The sequence below is a fragment of the Suncus etruscus genome, chromosome 4, assembly GCF_024139225.1.
Source record: "Suncus etruscus isolate mSunEtr1 chromosome 4, mSunEtr1.pri.cur, whole genome shotgun sequence".
In the NCBI taxonomy this organism is placed as follows: Eukaryota; Metazoa; Chordata; class Mammalia; order Eulipotyphla; family Soricidae; genus Suncus; species Suncus etruscus.
Window position 1 is genome coordinate 49847605 of NC_064851.1, and position 11783 is coordinate 49859387.

General features: G+C 36.4%; 1 protein-coding gene across 1 annotated transcript; it reads right to left on the bottom strand.

Moving 5' to 3' along the window:
• On the bottom strand, positions 1-948 carry LOC126007073 (olfactory receptor 10K1). Its single transcript, XM_049772581.1, has one exon. It carries the CDS (start codon positions 946-948, stop codon positions 1-3), a length of 948 nt encoding a protein of 315 aa, XP_049628538.1.
• Between the last annotated feature and the right edge of the window lie 10835 nt (positions 949-11783).

Consider the following 11783-nt stretch of genomic DNA (forward strand, 5'->3'; position numbering starts at 1 on the left):
TTATCTCTTTATTGAAGGCAATGAAATTTGGCCAATTGTCCTTCGGAGGGCTGCTTTAAACTCCTTATTTCTCAGACTATAAATCATTGGATTGAATAATGGAGTGAGGATAGTATAAGACACAGATATCAGACTGTCCTGACTTGAAGAGTAGCTAGACTTGGGCCGTAAGTAGATAAAAGAAGCACAGCCATAATGAATGGTGACTACAATGAGATGGGAACCACAGGTTGAGAAGGCCTTGTGCCTTCCCACTGAAGATGGTATCTTCAGAATGGCAGAGATGATATGGGTGTAGGAGACTAGGATTAACAGCAGTGGAATGACCAAGACAAATACACCAAGCACAAAGATGACCATTTGATTAAGGTTGGTATGGTGAGAAGCCAACTTGAGCACAGGTGAAATGTCACAGAAAAAGTGATGGAGCTGGTTGGAAGAGTGGAAAGGGAGGTGAAACACCAGGGAGGTGGTCACCAGTGCAACCGTGAATCCACAAGCACAGGCAGAGGCCACCAGTCCCCCACACTCCTTGGGCCCCATAATCACAGTATAGCGCAGAGGATTGCAAATAGCCACATAGCGGTCATAGCCCATGGCTGCCAGAAGAAATGAGTGGGAGCAACCGAGGAAGAGGAAGGTGAACATCTGGATGGCACAGCCCAAGAAAGAGATGGTCTTTTTCTGGGACAGCAGGTCAACCAGCATCTTGGGCACAATGACAAAGGTGTAGCAAGTTTCAGAGCAGGAGAGAATGGCCAGGAAGAAGTACATGGGGGTATGGAGGGCTCTGTCCAACCCAATGGTGGAAATGATGATGGCATTGGTGCCCAGTGTGAACAGGTAGAGGAGCAGGAAAACCAAGAAGAGAACCCTCTGCAATCCAGCCAGAGAGGAGAAGCCAAGGAAAACAAACTTTGTCACAACAGTCTCATTGATCTGCTCCATGGGCCCTACACTACGGGCACGCCAGCATAGAGGTGGAAGCTAGGAGCCAGGAAGCAGGCAAAATGTCTGGTAAACTCAATAGGAAGCCCACAGGTGATTTTCCTCTTCTGCTGCTTGGAGGAACCTTTAATTCATCCTAAAATACCTGATAAAATAAGAACAAAGGAAAATGGACAAGAAGATAACTGGCAACAAGTAAGTTTTGTCCAGAAGAAAGAGAAATCTTTTTGACCTAACATTTTCTTCCATCTTAGTGTAGATTGTTGTGTTTCCTGCCAGGGGTCTCAAACTCGCGGCCCACGTGCGGAAAACGGCCCTCAGTACAACATTTTATGGCCCTGCCCTAGAGGAATCTTTTTTTGTTTTGTTTTGTTTTGTTTTGTTTTAGTTGCTTGGGTCACACCCCGCAATGTTCAAGGCTTACTACTGACTTTGCACTCAAGGATCACCTCGACTTGCCTCCTGCGGCCCCCAGGTAAATTGAGTTTGAGACAAACTTACCATTCTGAGAACTTGGATTGCTTGTGCCAGCTGAGTGTGATGATATTATGAGAGGAAAACATAATGATGGCCTAACATGGTATGTAAACCTCAGTGTTCCCAAATTAAGAATAAAAAGAAAAGGAAGATCTAGGTGATCTCTGAGCAGAAATACAAGAGAATTATATCCCTTGATTCTTGCTAAATGCTGAGATATGTGTAAGAGAAAAATACATTCCTGTTTATTCTGGTTCCAACAATCTTACATCTGGACTCAAAGCAATAAGAAAGCCAAACCTCTCAATGTGATTTGCGATGAACTATTGAGACCAACCAGAGACAACTGAAGGTTCCTATAGAAAGCCTGAGTTCTAAGGAGGATAAAAGGGGAGCTTTGCTTTAAAGAAAAACACAATGAGGCCAAAACATGTACAACATGTAGGGTGTTTATTTTATATGTGTTTGACATGGATTTGGTCCCCAGAACCACATATGATTCCCTGAGCCCCATGAGGAGTGATCCCTAACCATGAAGGCAGGAGTAAACCCTGAATACTTCCAGATGTGGCCCCAAATCAAAACAAATATTTTAAAGACCTTCTGGGGGCAATGGTGATGGTGGTGGAAGTGGTGAGAACAGCTACCAGGGCAATGGAAAATGATTTAATCACTATGTGACATTCTGAAACATGAATTTTTCTTTCCCCATTCTATGGCACCTCAAAGAAATCTAGAAAAATTATAGATAGCATGTCAATGAGAATGATAGAGAATGGAATATATTTCGTCAGCTTTCCGGCACCCTCAAGTCATAGTCTGAAATGCCAGCAGTCTCTACTATATATTTTGCAAAACTGCTGGATAATATTATTTATAATTTTTAGCATTTATATCATGAAATTTTCTCTTTTGTAAATTTCCTCAATCTTCTAAGTACTTTGTTTTCCCCCTTTCTTTTTTTCTTTCTCCTTTTCCCTTCCTTCCTGCTGTCCTGATCACCACTTCCTTATGAAAATTAAAGAAAATGTTTTCCATATGCAAAATTGGAAACTTAGCCTATCTTTATATACTTTATATTCTTATTTAAATAAAATATATTTATCCATTTCACACCATAATTAAATAAATTCTTAACAAAAGGGCTAAGTAAATACTCTGCATACAAGAAGTTGAGGTTCAATACCTGAATCACGTTTCCAAAATGCTTCCAAAAGTGACTTTTGAGCACTGAACTGGAAGTCAGTACTGCCACATATGATTCTCAAAAAGTAAAAACCAGGAAAAACAAAATTTTTACCAGCTACCAGAAAATTTTTGGTTTTGCATTTTATTACAGGATAGAAAGCCTTAGCTTTCCAAATTCTTAGATAAGTGGACATTTCTTTTCCTTCTTTATTATTTTTTTAATTTATTGAATCACCATGAATTACATTATTCATGATTAAATCTCAGGCATTTGATGATCAAGCACCAATCACTTTACTAGTATCTCCTTCCCTCAACTAATGTTTCCAGTTTTCTCCTTTCCACAGTCTGCCTTTGGCAGACAGTTTTTTCCTTTTATTTTTCCCTTTAAGGCTCTGTGGTTTGCAGTATGATCACTGAAAGAGTATCTCTTTACATCTTTTCAGCAGCTAGTTCTCATCCACAGTGACTATTTCCCCTTTCATTGTCATAGTGGTCCTTTCTCTGTCCTAACCTATCATTGTGGCAAGCTTTCTACTGAAGACAAGTTCTCCTGCTTCTTTTTTCTTTTTGGGCCATTCAGTGGCTCTAACTCTAGAATTTGAGATGATTTTGTTCAATCTTACTAGAAACTTGTCCAAACTTTAATAGGTTTTATTCATTTAAGTTAGTTAGGATTGTTTCATGCTGGTTTTAATGTTCTTTAACACAAATAAAAAATATTTTCTCTCATACCAATATCAAGGTATTTCCTTTAGATATAATATAAAAGACATATATAGCATGTACATACCCATTTTATATTAATTGTGTATTTCCTATATTAATAAAGTAAATATTATTATATAATATATATGTATAATTTTTGTGTACAATATAACTTGTCACCCAGGCAAATAAAACTTAATCTATTTTAAGTTACTGGGGGTAATCCAAATTTATGATTGTTGCTTATAAATATCTATCTTCTCATTCCCCAAGATTTTTCTGGATTTCCTTTCTGGAACCCACTTTAAATATCTGTTAATTCCTCACTCTGATGAACTTGATGGACAGCACAGACCAACAATATCTTAATTTTTCTGATTGCATCAGTCTGCACAGATTCAGAGCTCCCCATTGTCTGCCACTAAAATTTACCAATACATTAGCTTTGGTGGATGTTTTTGTGCTGTTAGTGAAAGATGTGCTTAATAAATTTTTTATGACATTTAGAGATGGGAGCTCTTATTTACTCAGGAAGATCCTAAAAACCATCCTGTGTGATGTCATCTCTATGGTGGAAACAGTTAAGAGCAAAGAAATAAGAATTTTCTGGACAACTACCTATAAACTATACAATTGAGACAAAAAAAAGTCCTCAAATAAGATTCAGAACCTCTATTTTAAGTTAACCTTTATGTCTTGACATAACAAGACTCTTCACGTGGGTGTTCATTCTCCTTTTTCTTCAAATAAAAGAAGATCGAAAAATCAATAAAAATCTGTTACCAAACCTGAAAATGACATGAGGTTGAACACTTGAGCTTTTCGGAAAAGGAACTTTGGGTAGAAGTTTGAGTATTGATCTTTTCAGTTCAGTAGTCGTGCTTCAATACCTGTTAATCCCCACATGGCATTCTAAAACCTTCAGTGAAGTCAAGTCACCTTAGAGATGACATATCTATACCTTATTTTCCTAAGCTCTAGCTACTCCAAGGTGTTTTTTTTTAAATATATCTAAAATTAATTATTCAATACGTTATTCTAAAAGGTTCGCTAGAAGGGAGCAAGTTTACAAATGTCAGAAGAAAGTGAGTGAAATATTTAATATTTACCTAAGGAAAATATCCACCAATTAGCTAAGAGATATTATGTAAACAGTCTCTGAAAGCAAAAAAGTACTATATTTTCTTAGATAAATTTGAAATCTCTAAATTCACCTTGTTAAAATAAAACTGAAGCATTCTATTTCAATACACCCACATATCTATATATCTATACACAATAAAATGTGGAGATTTGGATGGAGTATCATTTAACTAGTGATCCAAACTAAAAAGAGAAGAAAAAATTAACTGAAACAATTATCAATAAAAGTCCTTTGTGCTTCAGAATCCCCTGCTTGACCTTACTTAACACTCATCAGAATGCCCAGCACTCTCCCTGAGGAGTCCAATTTCAAGTATTTTCAGGTTCAATCATCATTTAGGTTTAACTTTCTCCACTGATCAATACCACACTGCTTAGCTACTACTTACACTGCTCTCCTTCAGAGAGTCAGTGACTTCGGAGTCAGAGAGAAGCAGCTATTTAGACACTGGTATTTCTTGGCAGGTAGATTCTAAGCCAAGGTTCAGCAGGTAGGAACATAACAGCAGAAGAGAAGAAATTTGCCATCAGGGTAAGCTTTTCTTTTCCAGATTAAAAAGTCCTTCCTTATTCATCAAGATGCATCACTGACTAGAAATTCCAGTGAACAGCTTGAGACATAATTATAATAAGCAGGGACTGTGATCATGAGATTTGAGGATAGTTCTACTTCCCTGGAGACATTGGCTCAGGGCCTATTAGGAACCACACTTATTGAAAATATGACATTTCAAGTTTCTGAAATGTAGCCAGGGATGAAGAACTAGGAGGGTTATTCTCCCAGGACTATATTGAAAGTTGAATCCATCTGTGAGAAGTTATCAATATCCATCCATAATAATTCAAGTTATTAACTTGAAGACTAATAAAGTAGCTATTTTGTGTTTGTCTAGTGGCTTTCTCTTTTTGTAAGTCAGAAGGGGCCTGCTTACAAATTTACCTTTTGGGGTACTAAAGAAATAGTATTGCTCTTGCCTTATACTCACTTGATTCAAGTTCTATCCTTGCCACTCCATATGGTCCTGTGAGCCCACTAGAAGTCATCCCTGAATATAGAGCAAGGATTAAGCCCTGAACCTCACTAGATGTAGCCCAAAATAAACAGAGAAAACAATCATCTCCCTATGTTCGTTTTTATAGAAATTCCAATTAGAATAAAAGACAATGTCCAGGGTAGAGGAAAAAAAGAGAGAAAAAAAAAGGCAATGCCCAAAGGAAATAGCCCAAGATATGGTCAATAGAACTGTGAACCTAGGGTACTGATAAAGAATGTACCTTGGGATAATTATAGGAAGTGCTTGGTCATAGGAAGAGCACACTGATGAAATGAGAGGATCTTAGATAGAGGTTATTTCTATGCTGTCTACTGTTTCACTATCCTGCACAATTGATTATTAAGCATCTTTTCTTGTCAGATAGTGGGATGTAGGTGTTTGTTCTTATAAAAAAAAAATCCAACACCATTGGTAAGGTTCCCTAAAATTATTTGATTTCTAAAATATCAAGAATATTTTTTATTAATTTCAATAGATTTCCTACAGGTATATGCCTCTAAATCATTTATCAAAATTACTATACATTACTGAACTGAAGAGAGAAAGTTTACTGGGATGCTTGCTTTACATGTAGGAGGCCTGGGTTTGATACCTGGAAGAATCATGTGGTTTTCATCTTGGGTTTTCCCTCACGAGCCTCGTGGAGCACCTCCTGAATACAAAGCTGTGAGTAACCACTAAGCATTCCCAGGTGTGACCCAAAATCAAATAAACTAACAAACAAAATAAACCTCCCATTACTTTAGATACCTAAAATGTATATAAATGAAAAATATTTAATTTTTATGTGTGCAGTAGCTTTATAAATACCATGTTATTTGATATTATGTTAGCAATAATTTGATGTTAAATATTTGGTGTTAAATAATTTGGTGTTAAATTAAATAATGAAAAATATCTAAGCAATTATTACTTCCTTAAATCATACACAAAGTGAAATTGTTGAGTTAAATTCTATTTACACTTCAAATTTTAATATGCAATGTGTTGGCAAATAAATACCATAAAGATTAGATAAATGCATAATTTCACTCATTATGAGAGTATTTCAAACTATATGATATATAAAATTTTTAATTTATATTAAGTTGGGAGATAAGGATTAACATTTCCTTAATTTGCATTTTATTATTAGTAGAGACAAAACATTTTTTACAAAGTTGCCAGTTATCATTTGTTATTTACTCTACTTATGTATCTCTTATCTTTCTTTTACATTATAAATTTGTTAGACTACTTGGCTCACTATTTGGAAACTGAGCTCAAGAAAAAATAAGTGAATAAAGAAAAATTATTACATCTACACAATAGAATACTATCAGCTGCTAGGAAAAAGAAACTCATGAAATTTGCTTAAAATTGATGAATATGGAGAGTCTTATACTGAGCAAAACGACTCAGTGGATGAGGGATAGGCATAAAATGATCGCAGTCATTTGTGGGATATTAAAAATATAGTATAGTAATAATATCCAAAGACAATAGAGATAAAGACCAGGAGAAGCAGTCCATGGTGGAAAGTTTCCCACAAATAGCGGGGTAGCGGGGTGGTGTTGCTGAAGATAGAGCAGAGAAGGAACCACGATGACAATGATAGTTGGAAATTGTTACTCTGGAAAAGAACTGTGTTCTGATTGAAGATAAAGTGATATATGCATGATACCCCTTCAATAACAATATTGCAAACTACAGTGTCTAGAAAATAAAAGGAAAAAAATGCAGTTGCCATGTATGCATTTAACCACCTCCATAAACTCAAAAGAGTTGTAACTCAAGCTGTTCAATACTATAAATATACCACTCACACAACTGAAAGCTGGCATTTCTAGGAGACAATGGGCCAAGTTCTTGTCCTGCTGAAGCCCTGCCTACTGCATCTATTACCCACAATCACCATTTTGCCAATGGCCCTACTTCACCACTCCTCTACACCTCTCTCAAGACACCAATCTGACCAAAACACCAGGTATTCTGGTATTTTGGATGATATAAACAAGAAATGTGTTTGGAGAGTATATGGGCACCATCCCTCCTGCCTTCTTGTACTTTTGGAAGCCTTGGCAGCTGAAAGCACACTCCACAAAAGCTAATGGTACAGCAATAGTGCTTGGAATCCTCTGGACGGCACAGCCAAATTTGCAAATGCACAAAAAACTTTATTCTTTAAAAACAAAGTGATATCCATAAGAACACACCAATTTAGAAGCAAAGGTATATCTGAAGTTCAAAAGTAAAAAAGGATCAGAATATTCAACTAACAACAAGAGTTTACAAACCTCTTGACAATGACTTAATGACCACATTGTGAGATATTATAATTTTCATGAATTTTCTTGTTGCTGTACTCTCTTTTACTTTTTTCTTCTTTTATTTCTCTTTATTTTTTCTTTTTTAAATAATTTCACTTCCACTTATATGAAAACAAATGTATTATGATCAACTATGTCAAGTATCTGATGCATGGAGGGAATTGGTGGTGGAAATGTTACACTGGTGAAAGGGGGTGTTTTTATAACTAAAACCCAACTATAAGCATGCTTGTAATCATGATGCTTAATAAAGATGTTTAAAATATAAAAACATGGACCGGGCGGTGGCGCTAAAGGTAAGGTGCCTGCCTTGCCTGCGCTAGCCTTGGATGGACCGCGGTTCGATCCCCTGGTGTCCCATATGGTCCCCCAAGCCAGGAGCAACTTCTGAGCACATAGCCAGGAGTAACCCCTGAGCGTTACCGGGTGTGGCCCAAAAACAAAAAAAAAAAAACAAAACAAAACAAAAAAATATATATATAAACATAAACCACATACTAAACAAAAGTAAAATTATATATATAAATATATACATCTTGGTTTTTGGGTCACACCTAGCAGTGCTCAGGGGTTACTCCTGGCTCTATGCTCAGAAATCGCTCCTGGCAGGCTCAGGGGACCATATGGGATGCTGGGATTAGAATCACCATCCTTCTGCATGCAAGGCAAACACCCCACCTCCATGCTATCTATCTGGCCCCAGAAATAAAATTATATTTTAAAAAAAGGAAAAAAGAAGAAAAAAATGTCTGCCACAGAGGCAGCCTAGAGGAAGGGCAGGAGGTATAACTGGGGACATTGCTGGTGGGAAATATGCACTAGTGAAAGTTGTTGAATATTGTATGTCTGAAATTCAATCAAGAACAACTTGATTTCATCGTAATTCAATTAAAATATTTATGAAAGAATCAAAAACTATATTTGGACACTGAATTGAAAAACACTATACTTTGTCTTTTGTATTTGTTAGAATAATTTTCATTTTATTAAAGTTTAATAAAGTTTAATTTTATTAAAGTTGAACATTAATTCTATGGAAACTTTAGTAAAAACTAAGTTTAGAATGCATAAATGTCTACAATGTATAAGGCAAAGATGTATGCAAAATATTTCCAAGCTGATTCAACATTATGAATTCTTGGTTAAAATTATCTCTTAATGATGTTAAAGGAGGAGGAGGCAATGGAGCTTATAAAATTTGCCAAGGTGACATTCCTTTTCCTCTCAAAGCAGTTAACCAATATTTAGAATCCATAAGGCTAATCATTACTTTATTGATAAAATTTTGGCAAGTAAAATTTTAAACAAAAAAAGAAAAACATGGGTTACCATGAAAAAATACTAATATTCAACTCTATTTATCTTTGGCATAGTTAAAGTCAAATAGGTAACTTATTAATTCATTTTTATTTATAATTTGTAATGTTAAATCCAGTGAAGAACCTCCCACAAGGTTTTAAGTCCCAGGAGTACCTCCAGCTCTATAAGATCCAGGACAAACTGCACCAAGAACACAGATGACTTACTTTCCATGGGCCACAGTTTGGTGTCAGAGCAAAGCTTTTGCTCATTTCTAAAGGCTGTGGCTTCGAAACTGTTCTTATTCTATTCTGGAAAACAGTACTATCTGATGTTATTCCAAAATTTGCCTAGATCTTTGTCCTCTTATGCTTTGGTGGGACTTGAGAGAAAGAAAGCTGGACTTACGCTGGAAATCTGCATTTAATGTGAGTGTTTTCTTTAAAACAAATTGTAAGACAAATCTTTCTCTAGCAATGACAACTATATTGTCCACTCATAAAAAGGTCCTGGACAGTGGGAAGAATTTCAGAAGGGGGTGAGGGCATAATTAAGTGGGTTACCAAGTCTGGGGAAAGAGAAGACCCTCTCAAGAAGCTTCATTTAGCATGCCAAATACTACCATCAGAGAATGGCTGAGTCTAATCTTTAACAGATGACTCAATACAGGCTTTTTCCCCCTTACTCTGTATATAACTGGATTAGAATATGCTTGTTCTGACATGAGCTCTGCTCCATGTAACTTCACCTGTTGTATATGGTTGATCCTCTTCAGCTACTCACTAGGAGCTTCATTCTCATAAAAATAACCCCTCCCTCTAGCAATTGAAATATAATGGTCAAACCACTTTTGCTGTGACAGCAATCAGCTCAGGACTTCACATTTCACTTCTTTCAATCTTGAATTTATTTGAAACATGAGAAGCTGGCCTAGGAACTGATCTGTCACAGTACGCTGTGAGTGAGGGAATTTCTGCTAACATCATTGCCATTGTAGTTACAAGTATGAGATATAAAGAAGTGTTTTCCACAGCCGTTAAGCTGGCCAACTAACTTGAGAACTTGTTAGTCTCTGCATTACACTTATTCATGTGTGTCCATTCCAAGAAATAGCCCTAAAAATACTGCCTGTACACAGTAATCACAGTCTCAGAAGTGCCATAGAAAGCATTTTGAGGGGCCGGGCGGTGGCGCTGGAGGTAAGGTGCCTGCCTTGCCTGCGCTAGCCTAGGACGGACCGCGGTTCGATCCCCCGGAGTCCCATTTGGTCCCCCAAGAAGCCAGGAGCAACTTCTGAGCGCATAGCCAGGAGTAACCCCTGAGCGTCACAGGGTGTGGCCCAAAAACAAAACAAAAAAAAAGCATTTTGAAAATAAGTGTTAAACTAAAGTTTTAGGGAGAAAATTGTGTGACATAAGAAGAGTAGGGAAAAATGTTAAAGTATTCATACAAAAAGAAAGCCTATTTTATCATTAAAAGAGGAAGTTTATCTTGTTCAAAACTAAGACAGCAGAATTGTTACTTAGGATAGATAACTTCACAACCATGCTATGAGAACATCAGCATGAACCAAGACTTTCAGCAGGAAAATAAGACCCACTAAATCATAATTATTTAATTTTAAATGGTAGAGGGCTTATTTTTTTTAATAATGAAGCTTCTTGTGAGAAGTTGTAGAGGATAAATTGGAGAGAATAGGTGAACTTGCAACAGAGCTCATGTCAGAACTAGAACATTCTATCTCTTGAATATAACTTGCAAGGGAGCAACCTACATTGACTCATCTATTAAAAAGGATTAGACAAGACTTTCCTGACTTACATGGAGGATTTGTCCCCATTAAGTCAATCTGGGAAGGAATATCCCTGAGCTTTACTCCTAACACAAAGACAACTCAAGGCTTCACAAATGTTCTATAATCATGAGATATCTGAATAACTCTAGGGCCTCCTTATGATAATGGTGCCAGTTGTGAGGAAATTATGGAAGCAATCAATGAAAAACTGAGACCACAGCTCATTGTGGTCAATGCCAAGATGATTCAACTAGGTCTTAACCTCCAATTTCATGTACTCATTACAAGGGAAATGCTAATATGTGGAATTGTTTAAACCTCTCCCAATTATACCTGGTATTGGGTTATCCAGTCTCAGCACTTCCAAATTGGCAAGAACATCGTGTATGTCAAGAAATACACCATTTAATTTAAGTAAAGTAGCACAGCTCTGAGGAGATCACTTTTTATTTATTTTGTTTATCTGCTACATATTTCACAAAGTAACTGTGAATATAAATGGTTTCTGAGGATTTTGACTAAATGACAGGATCAGATGAAAAGATGTATGTCAATTTTTTGATGTATGCCAATTTTTGATCTAGCACTTGATATATAAAATCTTCTAAGTATATAAGAGTACAAAGAATAGAAGCAACTTACACAAATGAAGGCTTCTTCATATATATTTGGATAGGGACATTTCTTTTGAAGCTGCTCCTCATGTATCTGCTTACCTCATTTTCTGATTTACACCTTTCATTGTTTACTCCCCATTTTCTTAGACTACTATTAACAACTTTGTGTAGGAACACATCTCAGTGTTTTGACGTTCTTTCTGTTCTGTATTTTAGGAAGTTCATCTCTGAGTCCCTCTGACCA